General features: G+C 38.0%; 1 protein-coding gene across 1 annotated transcript in view; it reads left to right on the top strand.

Annotated features, from left to right (window-relative positions):
- MALRD1 (MAM and LDL receptor class A domain containing 1) overlaps window positions 1–26,582 on the top strand; it is a gene marked incomplete at both ends in the record, with an annotated part of 280,930 nt that overhangs the window by 98,899 nt on the left and 155,449 nt on the right. Inside the window, 4 exons of the mRNA XM_082479776.1 lie at window positions 13,836–13,992; window positions 17,078–17,188; window positions 18,085–18,298; window positions 24,134–24,381. Of these exons, the coding sequence (XP_082335902.1) occupies window positions 13,836–13,992; window positions 17,078–17,188; window positions 18,085–18,298; window positions 24,134–24,381 (730 nt within the window). The remainder of the gene's footprint in view (window positions 1–13,835; window positions 13,993–17,077; window positions 17,189–18,084; window positions 18,299–24,133; window positions 24,382–26,582) is intronic.

Below are 26,582 nucleotides of genomic sequence, written 5' to 3'. Positions count from 1 at the left end.
GGGGATTAGACTGGATAATAAGATACTAATCTGTGCTCTACTGTTCAACTATAAAGGCTCATTTGTTTGCAGTTAAGTTTATTAGGTTTTAGTTTTCGATATCAGCTGTTCTGCAATTTTAGCCTTCTGCTATTTTAAGGTAGCCTCAAAGCAACGGTACAGTTCTTGTTCTTAAAGGACGCAGCACTTTATGTAGTTCTAAAGATAAATCTGTGCAGTATTAAAAGACGTGCCTACAGCTCAGAGGGTTTAGAGATTTGCAAAATTTGCAAATGCACAGTCCATGCAGGAAGGCACAACGGTACTTACAGGAGTGTGCAGTGATCATGTTTTGTCTGAGCAAGAAATGTAATGTTTTTTTAAGCAGTTGTTGCTACTTCCAAAATGTCGTTCTGCTCAGCTAGTGAGAAAAGGAAAATGGGATTCGATATACTTTGTCAGATTTGTGGTTTGTTCAACACTGTGCACTTTCCTCTGATTACAAACTGTGTGTCAGCGCTGCCGTTCAGGTGTGATTAGAGCTGGTGTGGATACGCCTGCTCCAGCCCAATTTTAGCTAGCACTGGTTCCGATTGCCATATTATGGGAGTACGATATTTAGCATAGTGCACAAAATTATCCTGTAGTTCTAAGCAAGGACTTGGGTGGTTGCACCTCACTTATCTCTATTCTGCTGTGATTACACTGTATCACTAAACCATCTAAAGCACTGAATTTATGTTAATGTGCACCAATTTTCCAGCCTGTTCTCCAACCAAGTCTGCACAGTCATTTGTATTCTTTTCCCTGTAGCTGAATAATACTGCCAGATGAATCTACAAGAAGTAATTAAGATTCACTTATAAAATTCTGGTTTCTTCTGTAAAGCCTTGTTCAGGTTATACTCTGGATGCTTTAGATGTGATTTCTTCTTTGATTTTTTTTTATCAAAAGTCTTATAGAAGAGATTTCTGCTTCTCTTGAACTTTCAGCAAGTGATATATTAATTAACAGCATACATACAGCAATGGAGTCACCATACACCTTTTTTCCTATGAATTTCTTTAAAAACAAATCTCTAAGTTTTTATCATGTAATCCAAACCTCTACTTTGTAGAGACAATCCCAAAAGCAGCTTAAATATGTTTATAATATATGGAATGATTTTTAAAGGACTGATGGACATTAACAAAAAGCTGTCTGAATTATTCTAACCAAAAGGATAAAAAAATCTCTGAAGAAGAAACCCCTACCTGAAGGCACAAACAAAGTCTCATTGCAATACACCACAAGAAATGCTTAAATATACCAAATCTGTATTTATCATTTTATATGGATGGGTGTCTGAAGAGTTTGACATATTTCACTACCATATATTTATGTTGAACTTGCTGTCTCATTCTGTTTAGGTTGCGCTAACTACTATACCTTAAACAGAAATTGCCCGAAGACACTGAAATTAATGACAATGCATTTAAATGAGCATTTTAGACTTGGAGAGTATAAATGGTACCTGAGAGCTCTATAGTTAGTTACGCAGAAATGGAGGAAAGGTATGGGCTTTATGTGATGCTTTTACACTCTGTAGGCCTGTTCTTAATAGTATTATGTACTTTAGAAAAATGTGTGTTTATATCTACTGATCTTGCTTGAGAACTCTATCAAAGTGAAGTGAAACACATGGCATTAAATCTTGTAGGTTCCACAGCCGTCTCTAGGAAGGTGCTTATACTATTCTTGGATAATGGAAAGGAATTACTATAGAACGGAAAGTACCAATGACAGTGGAAAATGAAAGGAAGGGGATATGTCAACCTACCTACTAACATTTGACTTGTATGAAATTAATAAGGCACCAATAGGGGAAGAAATATTTTGGTAACCTCTAAAGGGCTCATTTTCACAAGTTTACAAGAAATATTGGCAGAATAAAATGGGACAAATTCAACACAAGGAGTATTAGGGGAAGTTGGGCATTACATTTAATGAATCTCATATATTACACACATTTAGTAGGATGCACCTTAGATGGATCAAAGATTTGTTCAATAACAATCTCAAAATGAAGTTGTTAATGCTAAGTTACAAAGCAGCGTAAGTTTTTCCAGCAAAGTCCTCAAGGAATTGATTCTTGCTCCATTACTGTTAACAGTTTAATTGAACCAGAAAAGAGTTTATTTAGCATGTTACAGTGTATCTGTCCGTCACAGGCTCTGGTGGGTATTGTGCTTCTATATGTGCAGTTCTCATGATTCTTGAGTTGAATGGGTGTAGATTTCATTAGAATAAAGATTTGAGGGCATCTAGAGAAATGAGGCAAAAATAAACAACAAAAAGTGATTTACTTTTTTTATATTTATAGACTTATTAATTCACATAATTTCATTCCCCTCCCCAACTTAAAAAGCACTTTCTTAGAATATCTAATATTTCCTGTGGTTGCACCCGGTTAAAAAGAGGATTACGTGTGGTTGCAGTACAGTCTGAGAAGAATCCCACTGTAACATTCTGCATAAGATTTTTCCACCCTTCTCTTGTCCCTTTAGAACTGGGACCATAATTTCCACTTTGAATATAAGGTGACCCCACCAGCACTTATAAAAAACGAGCCACCTTCAGTAATGAAGTCTGGATTCTTATCAGACTTCGAGTTAATATCATCTTTTGACTTTGTCATAATCCATTTGTTGGTGTCTGCTCACGTCATTAATGGCAAAGTTCGGATGAATGTGTGTGGAAAAATAATCTGGAAGTGCACATAGTCACAACAGTAATATAGATAATGCACATTAGTATCACCTGAAGCAACATGTTCATTAAAAACTAAACACTTAAGACTGTACATTTAATATTTTTATGAGAGAAATCTCTGTACTGTGTATTTAATGAAACTGAAACAAATATGGTAATTTCTTTTTAGGAAAAAAAAAAATGTTTGAGGTTGAAAAGTGCTGAAAAAGTAATTCTAAGTTTTGCACCATCCACTTGGGGACCAAAAGTATTTGTATTATTTGCGTGTCCAACTTGAATACATGGTCGTGAAATACTAATTATTTTTAAGAATCAGCTAATGGTCAGAAATTATTTGCAGGATGATGTCAAATAACTAGTCCATTTCAAGTAATCATAACTTAATGAAACCTTATTTTGTACAAAGAAAGAGAATGTACTCAAAGTATTTTTTTTCTCTGTATATTTTGATGGCAGAGCATGGGATTAATCTCATAATGAAAACAGATTAAACTGTGGAGAATTTAATTATTGTGTGTGGGTAAAACTTTGCCAGCACATTTTCTTTCTGGAATTCATATTTATTATATAAAACAAGGCATCAAAGTATACTCAAGGCTTTATGTGGCACACTCGTATCATGGTCAAAGATAGCAAGTTTCTTTTGGAAATTTGTCTCAGAGTGTGATAATAAATATAACACACTTCAATTTAGTGCAAGAATTCCTTCTCACATTTAAGGCGATTTTCTTTGGAGCACATATCTAATCTCAGTATCCAGTTACCCATCTCAGTATGTCACTAATGCTTTGCTCTCTTAAGCACCTCGGTTTCTGTTCGGTTTCAATTATCCATTGAAGCTCAACCCTTTATCCATGTGCCAAAGTTTAGATGCTCAGGATAGAAAATTGTATCTCTAGCACTGTGCAGAGGACTAGGTCTGTTGACATCCAGCAATTTACAGCCAGTTGTCTGTAAACACAGCTAGAGGATGGCTTCTGCAATAGGAAATAGCTCTGTTAAACACTTTCTTAAAGCAGTATCCAAAAAATGTACACCTACTTTGCTATGGCATGACAATCGTTTCTTTTTTTGATTCTGAGTTTATTACACATTAAAATGAAATGTTAATGGAGGTGGGAAGTTGATAGATAAAAAATATGTTTCAAATCATAGTAAAAGAACTTATTCTTTTTGGAATTACCACTGTTTGAAATTCAATTTATCACATATTGTTATAAGTGAAGATCTGAATTCCTGATCACTGTTTGCTTTCAATTCATTTTTTTGAATTGTTTACAGAAACATTCAAATTTAATTGAAGAAAAACCTTCCTTTTTTTTTTCTTTCTAGTTGTTAAATACAGATTTGAGTAACTGACTATTTAAAACCTATTAATAGTTCAGTGGTTAGAAGTGTTCAACGGAGAAATCTTTCTCTGATACATAGTAGAACTAGTTAGGTTATTATAGTTCTTATTGCCCTTTAAGATTACTGAAAGTTACACATTTTATGATGTTTTAATTTTGCGTATAGATACTTTTCCTGCAATAATATCCTCACAGCTGCAATCCTTTATTCAAGGAAAGAACCCTGTTGAAGCCAATGAATATGTTATGTGTAAGTCACTGCAAGACAGGGGCTGTAAAAGATCTGTTCGTATGTTATGATCTATAATAAGCCATCCTATATTATCTACAGAAGGATAAGTAGTCAAACTATTCTTGCTGCAGACACTGAACAGACACTGAATATCTAGCAAATATAGGTACTAAAGAAGCAAGGTAATATTTTCTCATTCTCCTTTCTGCTCATACGACTTCTAATGCTTCCTAGAGAAGTGTGCTCTGCCACATTTCTTTCAGATTCAGTCATTATACATCTTCAGTAAAACCTTGGCCACTGTCCACAGACGACCCTCTCCTTCCTACATCACATGTTGCCTTCTGGCTGAAACAATGGGCATCACGGGGCAGTGCGTGGAGTAGCTGTTACCCAGAGTATAAAGGAGGTGATAAATTTCTTCTTGAATGAGCGCTTGAATATTAAGGTCTCTTTCACTTCTGAAATTTTTCAGCATCTTTTCGTGGTTGATTTCTACAGTCAGTTGAGGGAACTGTTAGGGTTTGCCTTTTTTTTTTCTTTTTTTTTCTTTAGCAGAATGCTTACTCTTTAAGTATATTTCTATAATTCTTTCTGTAATATTCCTATATTGCTTCTACCCACCTTTCGGCAGTTTCCCACCTTAAAGCCAAATAGCAAGTAAACAGTGGTATAGCTTCAATGTGTACATGGCTTTCCCATTTTACAGTTAATATATTGAAGTTACACTGGACTCTACATGGACACATACAAAGATAAAGATTAAGTTTTCCTTTTATCTTTGCCTGTTTCCTTAGAAATGCTGTAATAATAATTAGTTTTGGATGCTTTATATTTCTATTGCAACCTTTGTTGCCAATGCTAGAAAATATTAAACGTTAGCATCTTTTAGAAGATTTTTAATATAGATTTTTATTTTTATATGTACTTAAATTTTTACCAGAACTTTCATATCATGTGGTTTCTGACACTATAAACAAGAAATAATAGGATCAACATAAAATTAAGCTAGCATGATGGAAAGGTCAATATATCACAGTTTATAACCATCTTCTGTCATATATATAAGGCATGAAAATACCATTACTATACTCTGATGACATAGTACAAGAAATGGATACTGGTGTATCCGGCAGAACTTTGGCTTTTTTGATCATGGGCTGATCTACAGGAAACCAGGCATGCTGGCAACAGGTGGGGGAAGCCTAACCCGAAGGGGAAGAAAGATCCTGGGACAAGAGCTAGCAGGGCTCATCTATAGGGCTTTAAACTAGGTTTGAAGGGGGATGGGGATGAAACCAGGATTACAAAAGTGGTGCCTGGGAGAAGTGTACCAGTGCTTCCGGGTAAAAGTGTTAGCAAGGTCTTGCAGCCTGTCCCAGTGATGGTGGGGGATGGTGAATTGTGTGACAGCAAAGACATGAGGGGTAGTGATAATTTGGTAGCTACAGTAGTGTCTGAGTATGATCAGGTGCAAATTAGGGCTTGTCCCCCCAGGAACGTGGCAGGACAATTAGCCCAGCTGAAGTGCATCTATACTAATGCACGCAGCATGGGAAATAAACAGGAGGAGCTGGAGGCCATTGTACAGCAAGGAAACTATGCTATAGTTGCCATCACAGAAATGTGGTGGGAGGACATACACAAGTGGAGTGCTGTAATTGATGGCTACCAACTCTTCAAAAAGGATAGGCAAGGAAGGAGAGGTGGTGGGGTGGCCCTCTATGTTAGGGGCAGTTTTGAATGTCTGGAACTTAACAGTGTGGATGACAGTGTTGAGTGTGTATGGATAAGAATTAAGGGGAAGGCCAATAAGGCAGACATCGTGATGGGAGTTTGTTATAGACCTCCCTATCAGAATGTAGAAGCCGATGAAGTATTCTATAAGCAGCTGGCAGAGGTCTCACGATCATCTGCCCTTATTCTTGTGGGGGACTTCAACTTCCCAGACGTCTGCTGGAAATACTATGCAGCAGAGAGGGAGCAGTCCCGGAGGTTCCTGGAGTGTGTGGAAGACAACTTCCTAACACAGCTGGTGAAGGAACCAACTAGGGGAAATGCCCTACTGGACCTCCTGTTTGTTAACAGAGAAGGTCTTGTGGGGGATGTAAAGGTTGGAGGTCGCCTTGGGCAGAGTGATCACGAAATGATAGAATTTTCAATTCTTGATCAAGTAAGGCGGGCAGCCAGCAGAACTGCCATCTTGGACTTCCAAAGGGCAGACTTTAGCCTGTTTAGGAGCATGATCGAAAGTGTCCCTTGGGAGGCAGTTTTGAAGAGCAAAGGTGCCCAGGAAGGCTGGGCATACTTCAAGCAGGTGCTCTTAAAAGCGCAGGAGAAGGCCATCCCCTTGTCTTGAAAAACGAGCAGACGGGGAAGACGACCAGCCTGGCTAAATAGAGAACTTTGGCTGGACCTCAGGAAAAAAAGGAAGGTTTACATTCTCTGGAAAAGGGGGTTGGCAACTTATGAGGACTATCAAGATATATCAAAGCTATGTAGGGGGAAAATGAGAAGGGCCAAAGCTCAGTCAGAACTCAGCTTGGCCACTGCAGTTAAAGACAATAAGAAGAGATTCTTTGAGTATATCAATAGAAAAAGGAAGACTAGGGAAAATGTAGGCCCACTGGTGAATGAGACAGGTGCCCTAGTGGTGGAAGACACAGAGAAGGCAGAGTTACTGAATGCCTTCTTTTCTTCGGTCTTCGCTGCTAAAGCTGTCCCTCATGAATCCCATACTCTGAAGGCAAAGGGGAAGGTCTGGAGAGAGGAAGATTTTTCCTCAGTTGAGGAGGACCATGTCAGAGACCACTTGGCCAAGCTGGACATTCACAAGTCCATGGGCCCTGATGGCATGCACCCGCGAGTGCTGAGAGAGCTGGCAGATGTTATTGCTAGACCACTCTCCATCGTCTTTGAACGGTCATGGAGAACAGGAGAGGTGCCTGAGGACTGGAGGAAGGCTGACATCACTCCGATCTTCAAAAAAGGCAAGAAGGAGGACCCAGGGAACTACAGACCAGTTAGTCTCACCTCTGTCCCTGGGAAGGTAATGGAGCGACTCATTCTGGATGTCATCTCCAAACACGTTGAGGAACAGGAAGTATTTGGAAGTGGTCAACATGGATTTACCAAGGGTAAATCGTGCTTGACCAATGTGATAGCTTTCTATGATGTTATAACTGGTTGGCTGGATGAGGGGAGAGTCGTGGATGTCATCTACCTTGACTTTAGCAAGGCTTTTGACACTGTCTCCCATAACATCCTCATTAGGAAGCTGAGGAAGTATGGGCTAGGTGAAACAACAGCGAGGTGGATTGAGAGTTGGCTGCAGGACAGAACTCAGAGGGTTGTGATCAGCGGCACAGAGTCTAGTTGGAGGCCTGTAACCAGTGGTGTCCCCCAGGGGTCAATACTCGGTCCAATTTTGTTCAATATATTCATCAATGACCTGGATGAGGGGACAGAGTGTATCCTCAGCAAGTTTACTGATGATACCAAACTGGGTGGGATGGCTGACACCCCAGAGGGCCGTGCTGCCATCCAGCATGACCTGGACAGGCTGGAGAGCTGGGCAGAGAAGAACCTAATGAGGTTCAATAAAAGCAAGTGCAAGGTCCTGCACCTGGGGAGGAAGAATGCTAGGCACCAGTACAGGTTAGGGGCTGACCTGCTGGGAAGTAGCTTGGAGGAGAAGGATCTGGGGGTTGTGGTAGACAGTAAATTATCCATGGCCCAGCAATGTGCCCTTGTCGCCAAAAAGGCCAATGGAATCCTGGGCTGCATAGGGAAGAGTGTGGCCAGTAGGTCGAGGGAGGTCATTCTCCCCCTCTACTCTGCACTGGTGAGGCCACAACTGGAATACTGTGTCCAATTTTGGGCTCCCCAGTTCAAGAGGGACAGGGAACTGCTGGAGCGAGTCCAGCGAAGGGCAACTAAGATGATTGAGGGCTTGGAGCATCTCCCCTATGAGGAAAGGCTGAGAGAGCTGGGACTCTTTAGCCTGGAGAAGAGAAGGCTGAGGGGAGACCTTATTATGGCGTACAAGTATCTAAAGGGTGGGTTGAAGGAGGATGGAGCCAGGCTCTTTTCAGTGGTTCCCAGTGACAGGACAAGGGGCGATGGGCACAAGTTAGAACACAGGAAGTTCCGTTCAAATACACGGAAAAACTTCTTTACGGTGAGGGTGACAGAGCACTGGCACAGGCTGCCCAGGGAGGTTGTGGAGTCCCCTTCTGTGGAGATTTTCAAGACCCGCCTGGATGCAGTCCTGAGTAATGTGCTCTGGGCAATCCTGCTATAGGGGAGTCAGGGGAGTTGGACTAGATGATCTCTAGATGTCCCTTCCAACTCTGAAAACTCCATGATTCCATAATTCCATGATAAATATTCTTGTTAGAAAGAAAAGGGGGAGAATTTAACTCTCTTTTAGCTAATGAAATTATAATCTAAAAAAATTTCTCACAAATCTTTTGCAGAAATATTTTCTAACTAGGAAATCTTAGCTAATGTAAACCTAAAATTCTCCTGCAAATATATTAACTTTGGAAAACTTTTGTCAGCTGGTTACCTATGCTCTTGGAGGAAAGGGAATAAACAGAGATTGAGCTCCTCCAGCCCTGCTACCCTGATAAAGGATGCGTGGGATGTGATAAATGCAAGCTGAAGCCATGACCTTGTCCGATTCAAACCATCAACTTAAGCTTTGATGGCCCACATTTTCCTGATATGTCCCACAATCCTTCCCCTTTGGTCAAGAGAATGCTCTTGGAGGTCATCTAGTGCCCTACCTGGACCACAAGGCTGGGGTTTCCCTCTATGCAGAGACGTACTCTACAGAAAGGTCACTGAATTGGCAGATCCTGGACAGAAGGTGTGGGAATCATAGAATTGTCTAGGTTGGAAGAGACCCTTGGGATCATCGAGTCCAACCATCTACCCTACTCTACAAAGTTCTCCCCTACACCATATCCCCCAACACCACATCTAAATGTCTCCTAAACACATCCGGGGATGGTGACTCAACCACCTCCCTGGGCAGTCTATTCCAATGCCCGACCACTCTTTCTGTGAAAAATTCTTTCCTAATGTTCAGTTCAAATCCACCCTGTTGGAGCTTGAAGCCATTCCCTCTTGTTCTGTCATTAATTACCTGTGAGAAGAGACCAGCACCGACCTCTCTACAGTGTCCTTTCAAATAGTTGTAGAGAGTGATGAGGTCTCCTCTCGGCCTCCTCCTCCTCAAACTAAACAGGCCCAGCTCCTTCAACCGCTCTTCATAGGATTTGTTTGCTAGGCCCTTCACCAGCTTCGTTGCCCTCCTCTGCACTCGCTCCAGCACCTCGATACCTCTCTTGTATTGAGGTGCCCAAAACTGGACACAATACTCGAGGTGTGGCCTCACCAGTGCTGAGTACAGGGGCACAAGTACCTCCCTACTTCTGCTGGCCACAGCAGGAGAGCTGAAAAATAATGCTTTAAGTGAGTAATAGGTCCAACATGTCTATGGGACTCTGATTTGGTATATAAATGCTGCACATTGTTTATGGGCATATATATATCCAGGAAAAATGGAAAGGAATGTGTGAGCTGCTGCTTTTTGAACTTCAAATTTCAGTATGGTGTGCTAATCATTGGGATGCTTATCCCTCTAAGGAAACTGAAATTTCCCTCTCTGGTTTGCGTTTTGTTTGTTTTTAGAAGGATTTAGAAGGAAATCAGAACTCTTTAATGAAATGGAGTTGTTTGTTTTCTAACCAGATTTAGTTTTCATTCTAAATGAAAATCAAAGAGTAAAGGGTGTTTTATAAGTCCATTTAAGTGCTTAGTCAGGGATTCTCAAACAATTTGTAGAAGGTACATAGATGAATTAACACTTTAAAAATTGAGAGATGTCCAACAATTAATTACATCAGAGTTTGAACTTTCTGTATGGGGAAAGTTCGGCTGATAAATTTTTTATACATTTTCAGACATTAAAACAATAAACAATTGCTACTCTGAAATGAGTAATTCACAGCATGAGACTACTTGATAAAACTCACAAATTTAAGCTCAGCCTGATTTTTTTGATAGGTCTCCAACTTTTTTTAACACACCTAATCTTTCCCTCAATACTAATTCCCATTTACTATATTCAGTTCCCTGTGTTATTCTGAACGCTTTGAAGGGGGAAATACAGTGAAGATTCTTTTATGTATGCCCATTCTTTGCTACATTTTAAAAGACAGTTGAAATATTAAGCTATTAACAAAGTCAAGTGTGGCTATGTGGCTCAGTTGCTTATGTTGAATTTTTTATATCCATTAAAATGTTGTGAATTTCCCTCTGAAATTAATTAGCATTATTGCACTGGCACAGGAATGTCTCTATATAGGTAATGTTTGCAGTACAGAGGTAAAATTAATTACTTTCAAAGGGTAGATATCAAGATTTTAATGACATATATTGTAGTTGCCAACTAAGAAGTTTTCCATGGGATAATTTTCCAAATGAACCTGAGACCTTGCAGCTGCTGGCAGGGGAGCCTGCACGTATTCTGCTGAGTTTCAGCACTTACATAAGATCTACATTGAAAGGCAGATTTATTCACTCTTATACATGTTGAAAAACATCTTGTTTTACACTTGTTATCATCAACTTCTTGAGGAGTCATTTGGAAAGAAAAAAAAAGAAAAAAGAAAAAAAGAAAAAAGAACAAAGAAAAAAAAAGCAGGGGAGTGCACTAGTGGAATAGGAAACAAAAGAATTCAAAGAGGGGTCAGATGATCAACTCAGACAATGAAGAAACTGCTCCCTTGGCTGAAGATCACTCAAAGAACAAAGATGGTGGGTTAGGAGGAGAACAACTTCTGAGCAGAGTAAGAAAGACTGATAATATAAGTTTATGGAAAGTTTTGGAATACCTTGTGACTGTGTATTACTTACTTGGTTTAAAATACGTGTAGGGTGTCTAAGAAACATTTTACTTTAAAAGTCACAGCTTGACAAACTGAACAGATGATTGCATGTACATTAACTGGCTCTGCTACAAAAGATGTATTTACAGAAGGTGCAGGTACTCCAGCATGTAAACTATACGCAAATGGAATGATTTCTTATTACTTTGAGCAATCTCTTCCCCCTATGCAATGTACATCTACCTGTAAATTCCACACAGGCTGCTATACCAGACCGCTTAAAGAATTCAAGGCAGAGAGATTGCTTTGCTCTGTGAGCAAACATGGTGCTGCTACAGAGAGTAGAAGAAAGCTTTCCTTTTAAACAACAACATGGATAGGTCACAAATATATCAGTCTTGTAGTCCTAAGTGTAAAAATTTCCACGATAGGAGTGAAGGTGAACAAGAATGCTCTACTCACACTTATCCAGCCCTTTCTGATCCTTCCATTTCCCCTTACTTTCCCACACATTCTTAATATTCTTGTAATTACGTACTGCACTACGTTTAATGGCTAGGGCTCAGTGAAGAGTATCATACAGGGGACTTCAATCCGGTTCACTAATTTTAAATGGGACATTATAGCAAACACTTAAGGGCAAAAAAAATTGCAATGGCGCCTGCCGCCTTAGGATGTTCTATGGGACCGGTAGTATCTAGGTAGAGATGTGATTTTGGTCTCCCTTCAGGACAAAGACATATCTGACAGAAGACAACAAATAAGAGATGGATGTTTGGGTTTCATCACAGTACTGATTGTACCCTGCCACTGTCTCAAACTAACCTGACTGGGAGGCCTGGACATAGTACTGAGTACTCTGGGAAGTATGAGAGCTGTAAGTGCTATTGCTTTTCAGAGCTCTTTATCACTCTGCTTCTTACGGCCCCCTTGAAGACTATTGTAAATACAGTGCTGACACTCTTGGACCGCTGAAGGCATGAGTTCCCAGAAGCAGAGTAAACTCTGAATTTTTAAATGTTTCTGCAGACCTTAAGAGAACTGGATATTATTTCACCTCCAGGCAAGACTCTGGTAGAATACTCAGCACCAAGGAAAAAAAGAAAACAAAAATTGCTGCGTTAAAATAACAGCTTTCCTCAGCAGAAAAAAGGGAAATAAATGAATATTTCAAATGCAGACTTGCTTGAAACATCTGTAACTACCTAGTTTTCAAAGTTTTCAATTATCACTTATAGTACATGCAGTTTATTAGGAGAAGCTGTTTTAAAATAAAAATGTTTTATTATATTTTCTTTTGGGATTATTTTTACCTAAGTGCCCTAAGTCTTGCATATGTGTTACTCTATTTTGTCCTTATTTTCCGCAATAGTTCACTTCCACATATTTGTGCTACTGTCTCAAGGATGATGTAAATGCATGCAGTAATTATAAAGATGTCTGAATTGCCAAGATATAGCGATAAAATAAAAGCTTCAGCAACACCTCTTTCATCTGCTGCTGAATGAAAAGAAAAATAAGATTGTGGAGAAGATTCAAATTTCCCCAGATCATTACTCTTCCTCTAGAATCCCACCAGACTGACTTTGGTCCCTCTTGGCTTTATCAGCAGTCCCCAGTGATCTTACTTGTAACATGTCTGACCTACACCAAATGAAGGTTACCCCACATTTTGAGATATATTTTAAAAACATATTTTTCCTCATTCAAGATTATCTGCTTGTATGTGGCTTAGAAAGAGAAAACTTGACTATAAACTCCTGGCCATTTCTTTTATGAGAAAGGAAGATTATAATTCTGCTGAGTAGCTAATTCTACTTTATGGGTGGAGCTAGAATTGTTAACTCTGATCATGGGTAATTAATTTCAACCTAAAAATATGTGCATAGGTAACCCATCCCACACACTACTGATCTTTTATGTAATTTTTTTTCACAGTTCAATTATGAATCATATGAACTTCATGTTCTCCAATTAACATGTAAGAAACTATCTGCAGAATGTTATCTTTTCCTGCATAAGTTCCTTCATTCTACAGGATCTTTTGGTACTTCACCTTAAATGAAACAAATGCGTTAATAGTTTAGAGCTCAGAATCATCTTTCCTAGCAAAAGAGAAATTGTGAGAAGAATCCACTTCTGTGCCTTTTGACATTTGCAGATATTTTACATATAAATCCTTACCAATATCGATAAATACAATGATTCTCTCATTCTTGCATGCGAGGTAAGGTTTTGGGAAACCCCTGAGAAATGTGTAATGATTTCAGGATTGAACCGTGGCTGATTAAGTAGTAAAAGTGCTCCCCTCACTTCTACACTTTGTCGGGATTAAACCCTCTGATTTCCCTGAGGAAAGGGGGGTGGAACCCAGAGGCCCTCCAGCCCTAACCTATACGACCTCTGTATTTTATTTTGCCAGTCTCTGATATAAAAATACTAGCAGCCTTTCGAAGGGCTTTTGAGGATTGTGGCTACACACTGATAAACTAAAAGGCATCCGGATACCAAGAGAGAAGATGTATAAGATCTGTATAAGGGAATATTACCATTTTAACATTAACTCAAACTTAATTATGATTAAATGTCTTGTTTTAATAAAGAAAAACCTTTCTCTCTGAGCAGGTATACGGAAGAAGGCTGGTATTTGTTTGCAGACAGCTCGAATGGAGAATTTGGTCACACCGCTGACATTGCTACCCCAGTCATCTCCCGTACGGGTCCCAAATGCAAAATTGTATTTTGGAACCACATGAATGGTTCAACAATAGGTTCTCTGGAGGTACGGAGGTGTTCTTTGTTTTGAGTTGGGTTTTTTTACTGCCTGAAATTGCTGTGACAAAATTCATACCTTGTCATTTAGTTTCATTAAAGCCTAGGCTGCTAATAAATGAAAAGGAACAATTAATGACAATCCTCTGCTCTCAATATGTTATGATCTGCAGGAAGCATTAGCTCGAGTAAACTGGGGAAAATGTAACTTTCTACAACAACCGAAAATTATCACCTTTATAGATATACCATGGTTGGAACTTCCATACAAGAAAAAGCCTTGTATTGCTCAATACCCTTTGGCACTGAAAAGCATCAACAGATATTTGGACATCGAGGTCTTCGGTTGAATGTGGGAGCATGAAAAAAAAAAAAAAAGTAATTGTATTAAAATTTGCTGTCAAATTTTACAGAAACAGCTTATTCCTCTGAAAGTTTAACATTTGTCTTTCAGAGGTTAATTGTATTAATGTAAGCAGCATTGAACTATTTCTAGGACACAACAGTAACAAACTTGCTTCCCCATACCCTTTTCTTCACTCCAGTAAAAATAAAAGGGCTTCCGTAAAGGAAATGTAACTTGTTCAGCAGCTTGTATATCAAATGCCTCACTGCAAAGTGAATGAATGAAACAGAAACATTGTTCTCAACATTTTTTTTCGCCGCACATCTGGGTAGCTATAATGGGATTTCCCATGAATATTACACAATATCTACAGCATCAGAAATGGATTGAAAAAAAATACTGAGGATAAGTTACAGAGTCACCTGTATCAAATTGGGTGTAGCCGGTATGTGAATTTAATTGTACAAATAAATTCTCCCTAGCTTGGTTACTCTGAATAACAAAAGACAACCATAACAAAAAGCTGGTAGAATTCAACTGGTTTGAAGATGAATTTAAAATGTATGTTCACATTAGCACTGAAATCTAAGATGTGGTGTCCTTCATCCCATGCATGTAAATTACCAGACATTCAGAAGAAGTATGTTTTGTGTTTTCTTGAATTTTTCTTAAACAATTTTTAAACATACCACAGAATTTCTCCCAACTAATTAAAGATCTTTCTAGGCTGCTTGGCAAGTAGTCAAATTTTAATTCATCAGGGTTAGTGGGAAATCAGAGTATAAAGATGATTTGTCCTCAATTTTAAGACTCAGATCAATTTACTTTGAGACTTCTTTGCGCTTACTCTGGAATAATTCAGAATATAAAATTGTTTAGGTAATTTCTCATTTTTTTCTGAAGGTTCTAAGTATTATATAAATATGAATTTTTCTGTGCCTTAAAATCACTAAAGGCCTTTTATCCATCTCTTCCCCTAAGACTACCACATTTTTATTTAATTCACAATTTTGTATTTTTTGCATGTTAGCTTGCCTCTGTGCTGTCATATATTATGTAGGATTTGTTGAAGACTTTCCTGCCGTTTGCGTGAATGGCTTTCTCCCTGTGTTTTTAATGGCTTTCTTAAGCATCGATTAGCTGTCGCTTTATTGTACAACCTCGGTCTGAATATTTGTTGGAACCATTTTGTCTGGTTTCTGCACTCTGACTTGGCATGGGTAACTCAAACTGTTAGATGTGCTTTTTCAATAAATTGTAACGTAACCGAAATGCATAAGTCTTCAAACTGCATTAGGGTACATGGAAGCCTTGTAGTTTGATAGCACATAAATTTATGAGCATATTTAACTCTAAAATTAAAACTTTTAGCATGATATTATAGAAAATATGGACTTCTGATGAAGGACTTGGATTTATAATTCAGTAGGTAATTTGCAGTGTATGTAAAAGCATGTGTGTATGCGTCAAGTCACACACATTTATATCTATATTCATATATACACATACTTTGTATGTAAGCGTAAGAAAAACCTTTTCTTATTCAGCACCATTTATTCTCTTAAACAATATCTTTAATCCCTGTTTCTCTCCGATTTATTTTTTCCCCTTAAAACTAATTTCTTCTGCAGGCAGTTCTTGTGTGTAAAGCTGGGTGTCGCTTTGTTTTTCTGTTCAATTTAATACACTACACCTGTTTATTTTTTTCCTCTGGAATGAAAAGCCTTCAGTGTGAGGATATTCTATCTGCTTGGCAGAACTTACCTGTTATGCAATATCATATACACTCATGGGACTGCATAAATTTTCAAAAGAACCCACTTTTTCCATTAAGATGAAAAATGTCTGGGATGTCCTAAGGAGATTACGTAGAGTAGCCATAAATCCTCGAAAGCAGAAGTGGTTCAGGGAACTGATGAACTGATATTTAGCTCTGCGAGTACTGGCTGGAAACACAGCTTGACACACTTCATCAAACACCCATCTTGTCGTTATTGTCAGCTCAGTTGAATTTGGTTGCCCAAGAGGTTATAGCAAAGCGTATTTAGGACTTTGTGTCCATGCTGAAAAGTGCCAGCTTTCCCCAATTCAATGACTGTTCACAGGGGTAAGGGTATTCATGAGTCTTCCACTGCTCAAACAGATGAAATTTGGTCTTTAGAAGAAACGAGCAAGTTTTTGTTTGTAGAAGGAAAAACTAATATGTTTTTCAGTAGCTCTTGTTGTTAATGCTTTTCCCATGTTTTTCAAATAAATCCCAACCATTAATGAGCAATGTTTATTTGCAGCTAGCCACTCTGGAGAAATTAATGGGACAAGTTAGTCCAGGCAAGATTCTGATTGTGTTTATGAGGAGATCAGAAAATCTTAAAGCATTATTTTCTTACAATAGTCATTTACACTGGCAAATCCTTTTGCGTCATGTAAGACATTAGGAAAAGGTCAGTCACCGGAAGAGGCCCCCCAGGGACGCGGTCATGGCACCAAGCCTGTCAGAGTTCAAGCAGTGTCTGGATGATGCTCTCAGCCATATAGTTTCATTTTAAGTAGTCCTGTGAGGAGTAGGGAGTTGGACTCGATGATCCTTATGCATCCCTTCCAACTCTAGAATTCTATGATTCTGTGATACTTAATGGTGGTAGAGATAAGTTACACAAGATACTCTCATACGTTTGTATATAATTAAGGAACCTAAAGTGACTTGGTAATGGAAAGATTTTTTTGTGACCTAGATTTATTTCCTTTTTAGGTACTCTGTAAAACCGGCAACGAGACTTCTAAACTGTGGACTCAAAGTGGCAGCCAAGGTCCTCAGTGGAATAGAGCAGAAGTGTTCTTAGGAATCCGTTCAAATTTTCAGGTATATATTCCTACGCTATGCGCTCTTTAGACAGCTGGCTTTAGGTACTTTTATATTACGCATTCTTCACCTCCTTATTTCCCTTTTTGCCCCATGCACGTAGTATACCTCGCCTTCTGAATAGCAAAAGCCATTTTTTTAGCTGGCTGATCAGTTGTCTGAGCTGGACACAAGGTTTTAGAAATTACTCGCTCCCCTTCAGTCTCAGACTGATATCCGTTTTTAAGACTGAGAATCCCTTCTATCCTTGAATCCAATTCAGGTTAAATTATTCCACTTCCTTCTCCTTAGTGTGTAGTAGTATTACATCTGGTTTATGAAAAAAGAATTTTGAGAATGATGTTCGCTTTGAAATATGAGCTGATTCCTAAGCCTCTTAGAGATACTTAGTCATGGGTATGCCATGCTTAGTTGTTATAAAAAAAACAGAGACAGCCAGGAACATATTTAAAAATGTGTTATATCCCCTGGTACTTCTGTCTTGGATGGTTTTTAATGGAAATGTAACATTCTTTTTACATTAACAGGAAAAACTGATGAATGACTCAGACTAGTCTTTTTCATGCTTACTTTGCAGAAGTAGGTGGAAGGCTGGCTATTAATTCAGGAGAAGTGGGGACTAGTATCCATTTGTGTTGCTCATTTTCTTTCTCCCCCCTTTTTTTTTTTTGTACTTGGTTGACGTTAGAACATGGTCCTTCAACAACTATTGTGACAGATCTGTTGAAGCAGTAATACAAACTTTCATAGGAATGTTCTATGACGGTAAAAACTGACCACTTCATATTTCAGAACTTGCAAGGACCATCATAGACTCTGTTCTCTTCATGGTGCATGTATAAGCTTTTATGTATCTTAACAGTGTCTTACTGTAATAGCTCTGTCATTTTTATTAGGTTGTTTTCAGGGCAAAACGTGGTGTCAGTTACATGGGAGACGTGGCAGTGGATGATATTACCTTTGAAGATTGTTCCCCTTTGCTCATCCCAGGCAGACCTTGCACATCAGAGGAATTCCCATGTGCCAACAAGTACTGCATCCCAAAAGATCATTTGTGTGATTTTGTAAATGACTGTGCAGATAACTCAGATGAGAGCCCTGCTATTTGCAGTAAGTATGGTAGTTTTCTTTAATATAATTATCATAAATAACTGTGCCCTCTGTGAATTGCTATTACTTGAATACTTCTGGCAGCTCATCAGCTAGGAAAGCAAACAAGAAGGTAGAAATTTAATTCTAGTCCTTGGCTTTTAAGGATTTTAAATTATTATTATTTAATTTGAAATCATATGATAAAAATAAAAAAAGCTGTTAGTGAATTTCTTAAAATAACTCAGAAAGCAGCTTTCTTTAAAAGCAGAATAAAATACTCCTGCTTTCCATATGAAAAGAATGTATTAAGGCTGAAAAAATACATCAGGTGTAATACCTTTGGGATATGAGAGACCTACCTCTTTTGATATTTCAAGAATTGTCAAGTATCTTAGCAAATAATTTTAATCTGAGTACTGTACAGTTTTGGTTTTACAAGAGATATCATGAAACAGCATCTGTAGTATTGGATTCAAAGAATGGCATTTCATATCAAATGGGTTCTCCTCTGGAGAAATGGATCACAACATACTGTACAAAGACTTTCTTTTTTCTAGTACAATTGTGGGAAATGCTGACACAATCACATCTGCACTGTCTGGTACAGTATGAGCAGTTGCCTTATTTTTATTGAGATTATGAGTACAGTTTACCAAATTATCATTGAATACAGTTGCATGAAGTAAAGCTACGCTGATATCCTATGAAGCTAAGGTACACGGCAAAGGGACTGTGTTTTGCAAATTATTTTTAAACTATTTATTAAACCTCTCAGTGATTTCCAAACCAGGAACAACATGTCACTAAGCTATATATGGACCAGTTCAGATCTTCTGCAACGAAAAATCAGGAGTATACCAAATTGTAATTACCCTGTTGAAAAAGATTCTCATACTTTGGCTTTTATTTTCTGTAATATTTAAAAGCTGTTTACCCATGACTTTTTTGAATTTTCCAGATTGTCTGTATTTCCTATGAAACATCATCAGCCAATAAAGACTGAAGCATCAGGGGCAAGATTATTCAAACAGGCTGATGGGATTTAGTTTTTGGAACAGCCTAAAATACTTCGTTCTGATCCCTTATTGGAAAAGAGATGAACTGAAACAGTCTCACAAAGAAAATGGTTGCCCAAAGTGCTTTTTTTACTTATTATTTTTAAGTTTTAAAAAGTATTTTTGTTTTTTAAAGAACTTTCCTGACTGCTTTTTAACAGGAAGATTTACAACAAAGTATTAAGGAGCCTTAAGAGCTCAAGGGTAACTACTGGGGTGAAACTTCTGTATCAATATGAATTTTGCCTCAGATAAAAAATTAATCTCAATTCATAATGTCTAATTGTGTTGTAAAATGCATGGTGGCCAATTATTACTTTCTTTGTTAGGTCTGGGAGTGTTTTATTCAATAGTATTTTCAATAACAGTGTCAGGAATTAGACTAGTTTTTGCTTCTTTTTTTTCCTTTTTTTTTTCTTTCTTTTAGTTTTGAAATAGGTGTGCCACTTTAAATCTCCACTATGTTTTGGAGAATTTGAGGATTGTTTTATTGGTGCTGCCTCTGCCTTATATTTAATAAAGTAAAAATACAGAATACAGCACTTGCAGAAAATACACCTAACTGAAAAATGTTAGTTCTTCTTTCACAGCTCTTCCATGAGGCAGGCTACCTCTGAAGAGAACAGGATAGGAAGCACATATTTCCACTCTTTGTGAAATTCTTTTTTAATTCCTTGCAGCCACCAGAGAAGAGTTGTTTCCCCACGGCTGAACCATAGAACCATAGGTTGAAAACATCAAACTCAGAAGCTTGGGGAAGGGTTTAGCCGGGCAAAGCATGATAGACCAAAGCTCAGAAAACAAGAAACGGGCAGTTTTGCCCAGACATGGCAATTGTGTTTAAAAAACATGAAAACTGTGCAGCTTCAAGACCTCTCCGTAGTACCTTGTAGCAGTAGGCCTTGATTGCAAGCTCTGACTGTAGATGTTGTTTGCGATGTGCGCCAAGACTCATCATATATTAGTCAATGAAATCTTTCTGCACCATGTTGAAAGAATCTAGTCCCTAATCTCTAATAGTCCTGAAACTCTAGAATGTTAATGGGACTATGTCACATGACAATACGGAATCACAGAATCATGGAGTTTTCAGAGTTGGAAGGGACCTCTAGAGGTCATCTAGTCCAACTCCCCTGACTCCCCTAAAGCAGGATTGCCCAGAGCACGTTACTCAGGACTGCATCCAGGCGGGTCTTGAAAATCTCCAGGGAAGGGGACTCCACAACCTCCCTGGGCAGCCTGTGCCAGTGCTCTGTCACCCTCACCGTAAAGAAGTGTTTCCGTGTATTTGAACGGAACTTCCTGTGTTCTAACTTGTGCCCGTTGCCCCTCGTCCTGTCACTTGGAACCATTGACAAGAGCCTGGCTCCATCCTCCTTCAACCCACCCTTTAGATACTTGTATGCCATAATAAGGTCTCCCCTCAGCCTTCTCTTCTCCAGGCTAAAGAGTCCCAGCTCTCTCAGCCCTTCCTCATAAGGGAGATGCTCCAAGCCCTTAATCATCTTAGTTGCCCTTCGCTGGACTTGCTCCAGCAGTTCCCTGTCCCTCTTGAACTGGGGAGCCCAAAACTGGACACAGTATTCCAGTTGTGGCCTCACCAGTGCAGAGTAGAGGGGGAGAATGACCTCCTTCGACCTACTGGCCACACTCTTCCCTCACCAAGTCTAATTAGCAACTTTTAGACAAAGCCAGTGCTGCTGAAATATAAACTGTGCCTCATAAAGCTGGTAAATTACTATTGAGAGATCTGTGCCTTGGTTTTGTTTGCTTTGTAGAGGGCTCTTTTTAGCTACTTGCATGATGTCGGTGTCGTAAAATAAGTCAAGTACACATTTTAACAGATATACTGATTTGTCAAATGTTTAGAAAGTATTCCATTAGATACTGAGTGAGTGATCTACGCTCAGAGTTTTCTTTAAGTATTATGTCTCTAGTAATATTTTCTTACTACAAGTATATAAGAGCAAAATAAACCGCAACAGTGCTGGAGAGGTAATGGGTGGTAGCACTCCTTCAACCTGTTCAGAAACTGCTGGGGATTGCCTCATGATGCTTGAGGTTATCACTGTGTCAGAGGAAGGTCTCTGAGGCAGCTCTGGTTAGATTGAGTGGGGCAAGGCTCCTCGAGGTAGAAAGGGTGTTTTATGAGATGTAGTAAATTAAATTTTATGAAAAAGCCTGTGGGGCAGTAGTGTTTTTCCAACCTGAAATATGGATTAGTGCCAGTGCAGATGGCTGTACTTGGTAGGCATTTGGTTTCATCTGAGCTTGGTTAATGTTTGGTTTAGCTCATCAGTGTGCTTCTGAAGCAAATCTCTCAGTTATTCCTGTTTATTATGATTCGGGTTGCGTTGTAGAGTGAGCTTAAGCATATGAACGAGGCTCCTTTCATTAGAAAAGAAGTTGAAAGATGAGCTCTAGGAGGACATCAAATATATTCTAACTACTAGTGATCATTCATCCCACATGATCAGTCTATACCACTTCAGTCCTCTTTCCTCCACTGTCCCCCCCGCCCCCCAAATGCCATCAGGTCCTCAGCAGCAGCTGTTTTGCTCTACAGATCTGCTTCTATAGCTCTGTATCTTGTTCGCCTAGGCATAGCTGTTGGGAATAATATGACTTAAAATAGTTTAAATTTTGCTCCATTTAATTACTTGGTTTATTATAAAGATTCATTAGATCTTTTGTGATCAATATAATACGATTCATATACCTACTGTTAAATGTTATTCTTAAATTCTTAAGCTTTCATCCAGTAGACTAATTCAGCAGCCCTGTGACACTGCTCCACAGACAAAAGGATTAGCTTTGCTTTTGTACTTCATTACTAAGAGTTCACAGTTCTTCAAAGAAGTGTCTACTACCAAAGATTTAATACACAAGAGCACAGTCATCTGCTGTAACTTGAGCTTCTAAGCAGGCTGCCTGAGTTCCCTTTTTCATCAGTGGAGTGACTCATTTCCAGGCTGAAGTTCATATAATTCATAATCAGTTGTTTGAGTTAGATTAGATGAATTATCTTACAGACATGACTATTTTTCTTTGTTGACTATAGAGATCCTACAATGACATCTAAATTTAGGTTAGGTAACACGCAATTTATACAGCATTAGCAGGGATGTTCAGTGCTCATGCCTTAAGGTCTTGATTCTTGAAAACATGCCTTTAAAATAAAATGGTCAGTTGCATGCATGAATTTTATTGACTCGCGGTGGAATTTGTAAGTAATTGAAGGAATTTAACTAGGATCATGAAATATTAAGCAACCAAATGATACTACAGCAAAAGACAAGAAGTGACAAATTTTATGGGCAATTACTTTCAGTTGAGGTAAACCACAATCTGTGTTTTGCATAAATGATAATTATATCATTTAGCACATCAGGTTTGGTGGTGTTTTTTTTTTTAATTGTTATTTTAGATGGCATCATATTTGCAGACAAAGGTAAAAGATAGTGAAACTAATTTTGTGAAGTGGTCCATATTTTGAAGAAAAAGTTTCTAGCTTCTTTTCCACCCTTCTGACCTGCACAAAGAAAAATTCAAGGAAGAAATCTTTCATCTGATTTCAGCCTGAAATTTTAGAGGTATCAGTCTGTACAGTTTTGGTCCATGTGTAAACTCCATGGATTTTAGCTCCTTGGCCTCATTACTGAGCCTTCCGACCAGCTGCTAATTAAATAAAGCTACTTTTAAGTGGCTGAACTTTATCAGACTCCAGAAGAAGCTCAGATTCTGTTTACATTTTACAAGACAGCTTTTGTCGTGTCTTATATTGTCGGATCAAATAATCCACATAGTTTCCAAATTTATCTTCAAAGCACTTTGCTTTCCAGCAATAATAGTAAGAATATTCAGGGGACAGTTGGAAGTCTCTTGAGGGCTCTGCCAAAATTCCAGCTTATTTCACCAAGTTTAATCTTAGTTGGTAATGATTATAATGAAGTTATAGATGCATAGAGGAAAAAATATACACAGCTTAAACTTATGGAGTGATGCATTTGACTTAACCTTAATTTATGTGGATGCTTGACTCACCATGCTGGCTGTTTTGACTTTCAATATTGGAAAATCGGTAAAGAGCATGCATGTTTTTTCATATAAAAATCAACCAAAACTATGACAGCTTTCTCTTTTTCTAGGCATTAAATACAATTTAAGGTGAAATGTGGATAATCATCTATATTTGCATATTGGCTAAGAAAACTACATGTGTGAATTCTTCTGGAAACATGCAAAAGTAAACTAAGGGTCTGATTCAGCTCAAAGTTAGCACACCTGCATTTATGTTTTACCTATTTGTGTCTGTATGGAGGCTTTGTCTTTTTGGTGCTCAACACATTCATTTGGATGAGTTTCTGTTCCCCAAATACAGGCATTTGTTATCGTTTTCACCTGACCTTAACATGTTCCTCCAAAAAGAGTCTAGTTTTCTGCAGATGTCTTGGATGCGCTATGGAGGGCACCAGTTGACCTCTGCCTGTAAGACCCTAAAGAGCTATTCAGCTTGACCTAAAATAGTGCTATATTTGGTTGCTTTTATACCAAGGACTCTGCTGAGTTTAATGAGAACACAGATACCTACCTCAAATATGTTCAGTTTTATCATATCCTATTATTATATCCTAGAACATTAAAATCTTCTGTTTAATAAGATACATGGATGTTCTATTTTTTATGGAAGCATAATTTTTTCTTTTGTAGATTTGAGTACTAGGTTGTAGTATATGTACCTAATTAAATTTTGGAAAAAAAAAAAATCTCTTTTCATATGTGTGCAAATGTCTTTCAGGAACATCTGTTGGGCGTTGCAATTTTGAGTTTGATCTTTGTGGATGGACGCAAGATGAAAATGATGATTTTGACTGGAACCTCAGAACTAGCAGTACTAGAAAAATGGGCACTGGACCAGCTACTGATCATACCTTACAAGAGCCAACTGGTCATTATATTTTTATAAAGAGTTCATTTCTGCAGCTGCCAGGACAGAAAGCTAGGATTTCTAGTCCTGTCCTAAGCGGAAGGAATAAAGACTGCAAGGTATGTGTGGGTGTGGTACCAGCTGGAATGCAGAATTTGATTTCTATATTGCACGAAGATAATATTCCTAAATTGAATAGAGATGATCACTGAAATACTTCTTGAGAAAAAACAAGCGCGTTGTAGCAGAGTCAAGGGCTGATCTTGTTTCCTTGAAATCATAAGAAAACATGTATCTTGTTGCGGGAGAAGAATGATTTCTGTAAGTAAATAAGTACTCTGGGAGATTCAGGTGAAAATGACAGTAAACACAGTGTCTGATTTAGAATATGTCCTATGTGGCACCAGCCCTGAGTAGCATAAAGCTATGTAATAGTTTGTGATTTATGGAGAAAATGTGTATAAATACAGTAAGAATTGGCTTTCAAAGAGTACAAGTGCAAATGGAAGGATGTGTGACAGAAAGCTTTGTCACCGACTCTCCTCTAGAGAATGGAGAAAAGTAAGCCTTTATTTTCCAAAACGTTACAGCACAGTGATTTGAGCTTGATCTTTTCTCTGCATACCCGGATTAAAAGGGTTTCAAGTTTTGATGCATCTTTTCACAGTCTTTTCTAAATTGACAACTTGTATTTTCATAAGACGCCTTTCACAATATATCTCTCAGAAGCTGCTAGAGGAACAACAGGCAGAAAAAGTGAATTTTCCAGAAAGTTGAAGTATACCTTACTTTGAAATGGTATTTTCCCAGATTTTCATAGTCTTTAAGTGTCAAGGCAAAAATGAGTGGTACCTCAGTTTCTATCATCAGTGTCAAACACAAAATGGAAGTTTAAATATTAATAGTTGCCAATAATTCTAATTAATAATAAAATTAGTAATAATTTTAAAACAGTAATTAGAAATAGAGTTAATGAAATATCTATATATATTATTTACATGGAGAGGGATATTGTACATAAATGGAGCTGGTGTGAGAGGGAAAGTAGTAGTTTTATCCTTTGGAAATTTAGCAAAATTTGGAAAATTCATAAAGACTGTAAAAGATTAGCAAGCCAGGAATAGCTTAATATTTTCAGGGTAAATTTGGGAATGGATTTCCAGAATTGAAGAAGTGATCTGTAAAAAAAAAAAAAAAAAACAAAAACAAAAACAAAAGACCTAGTGAAGAGAAAAAAAGAGGTATTAGTATATGAAGTTATTTCAACATTTGATTTGAGATGAGGGAATTAACCTCTCAAGTAGTTCATTAAGACCACAAACTTCATCCTAACGGATCAGATGGTCCCTAAAACTACTCAACAACAAGTGGTCTAAGTAGCATGTCAGCCTAGAATATAAGGTAAAGAATTTTGGCACTACTGTGAATAAAAACAATGTTCAGGCTCTTATTTTACTAATTATTTTGCTATTAACACATGAAGATCTGTGAAACTTGGCAACAGGAATGTTTGTTGGCTACCTGCTTTACCCAGTTAAATAAGCTTAAGACCTCTCTAATGATCTGCCCATAAAATAGGCACTTTGCTCTCCAGCATTTGGATACATTGGAATTCTTACTCCATCTGTTTGTTGGTGATACTGGTCTAGTAACTTGCCTGAGAGGTAATATCAGTGTCTTTATAGTTATGGAAGATGTAAAAATGTATTGAGCTTCTGCCTGTAAAATAGGATATGTAATCATTTTACATTAGATTTTTGTCCTCAGCAGTCTCATTTTGCAAGTTCACCTTTACACATCTATCTAACAACTGGCTCTCTCAAGAGGATAATTTTGGTGAAGAGAAGTCATTTTTTAAAAATTCTTTGAATTGAACTGATTGCGTGATCACCACGCTGCGCTCATCAAACGAAGGTTCCCATAGACTGAAATAGACCTAAACAGTTTTACTGTATATGCAGATGACATCTCTGTTCAAAATGTCCGGTCATTTGCCTCTGGGTCCATTTATCTCCTACTCATGAGGAAAATCAAAACTTGTAAAGAGTTTACCTGAAACTTGGAAAGAGTTCTGCTTATGCTTGAAATTTCTAAGCAGTTCATCTGATTGAAATTCTGGCTGTTTGAAAACTCCCAAAACTCTTTATAGGTAAGAAAGTCAGGAAGTATTAAACATAAATGGCTTAATTTTATGATTCAAACAAAACTTGACTAATATTTAGCCATTATAAAATATCTTCAATATTTGAGCCAAGATCTCATGTTTTCTAAGTTAATTTTCTATATTACCTAAAATATATATATTTTAAAAAATCCTGCT

This window comes from Vanellus vanellus, assembly GCF_965231255.1.
Source record: "Vanellus vanellus genome assembly, chromosome: 2".
NCBI lineage: Eukaryota > Metazoa > Chordata > Aves > Charadriiformes > Charadriidae > Vanellus > Vanellus vanellus.
Note: the sequence above shows the minus strand (reverse complement) of the source record. Positions and strands in the feature narration are given on the sequence as shown.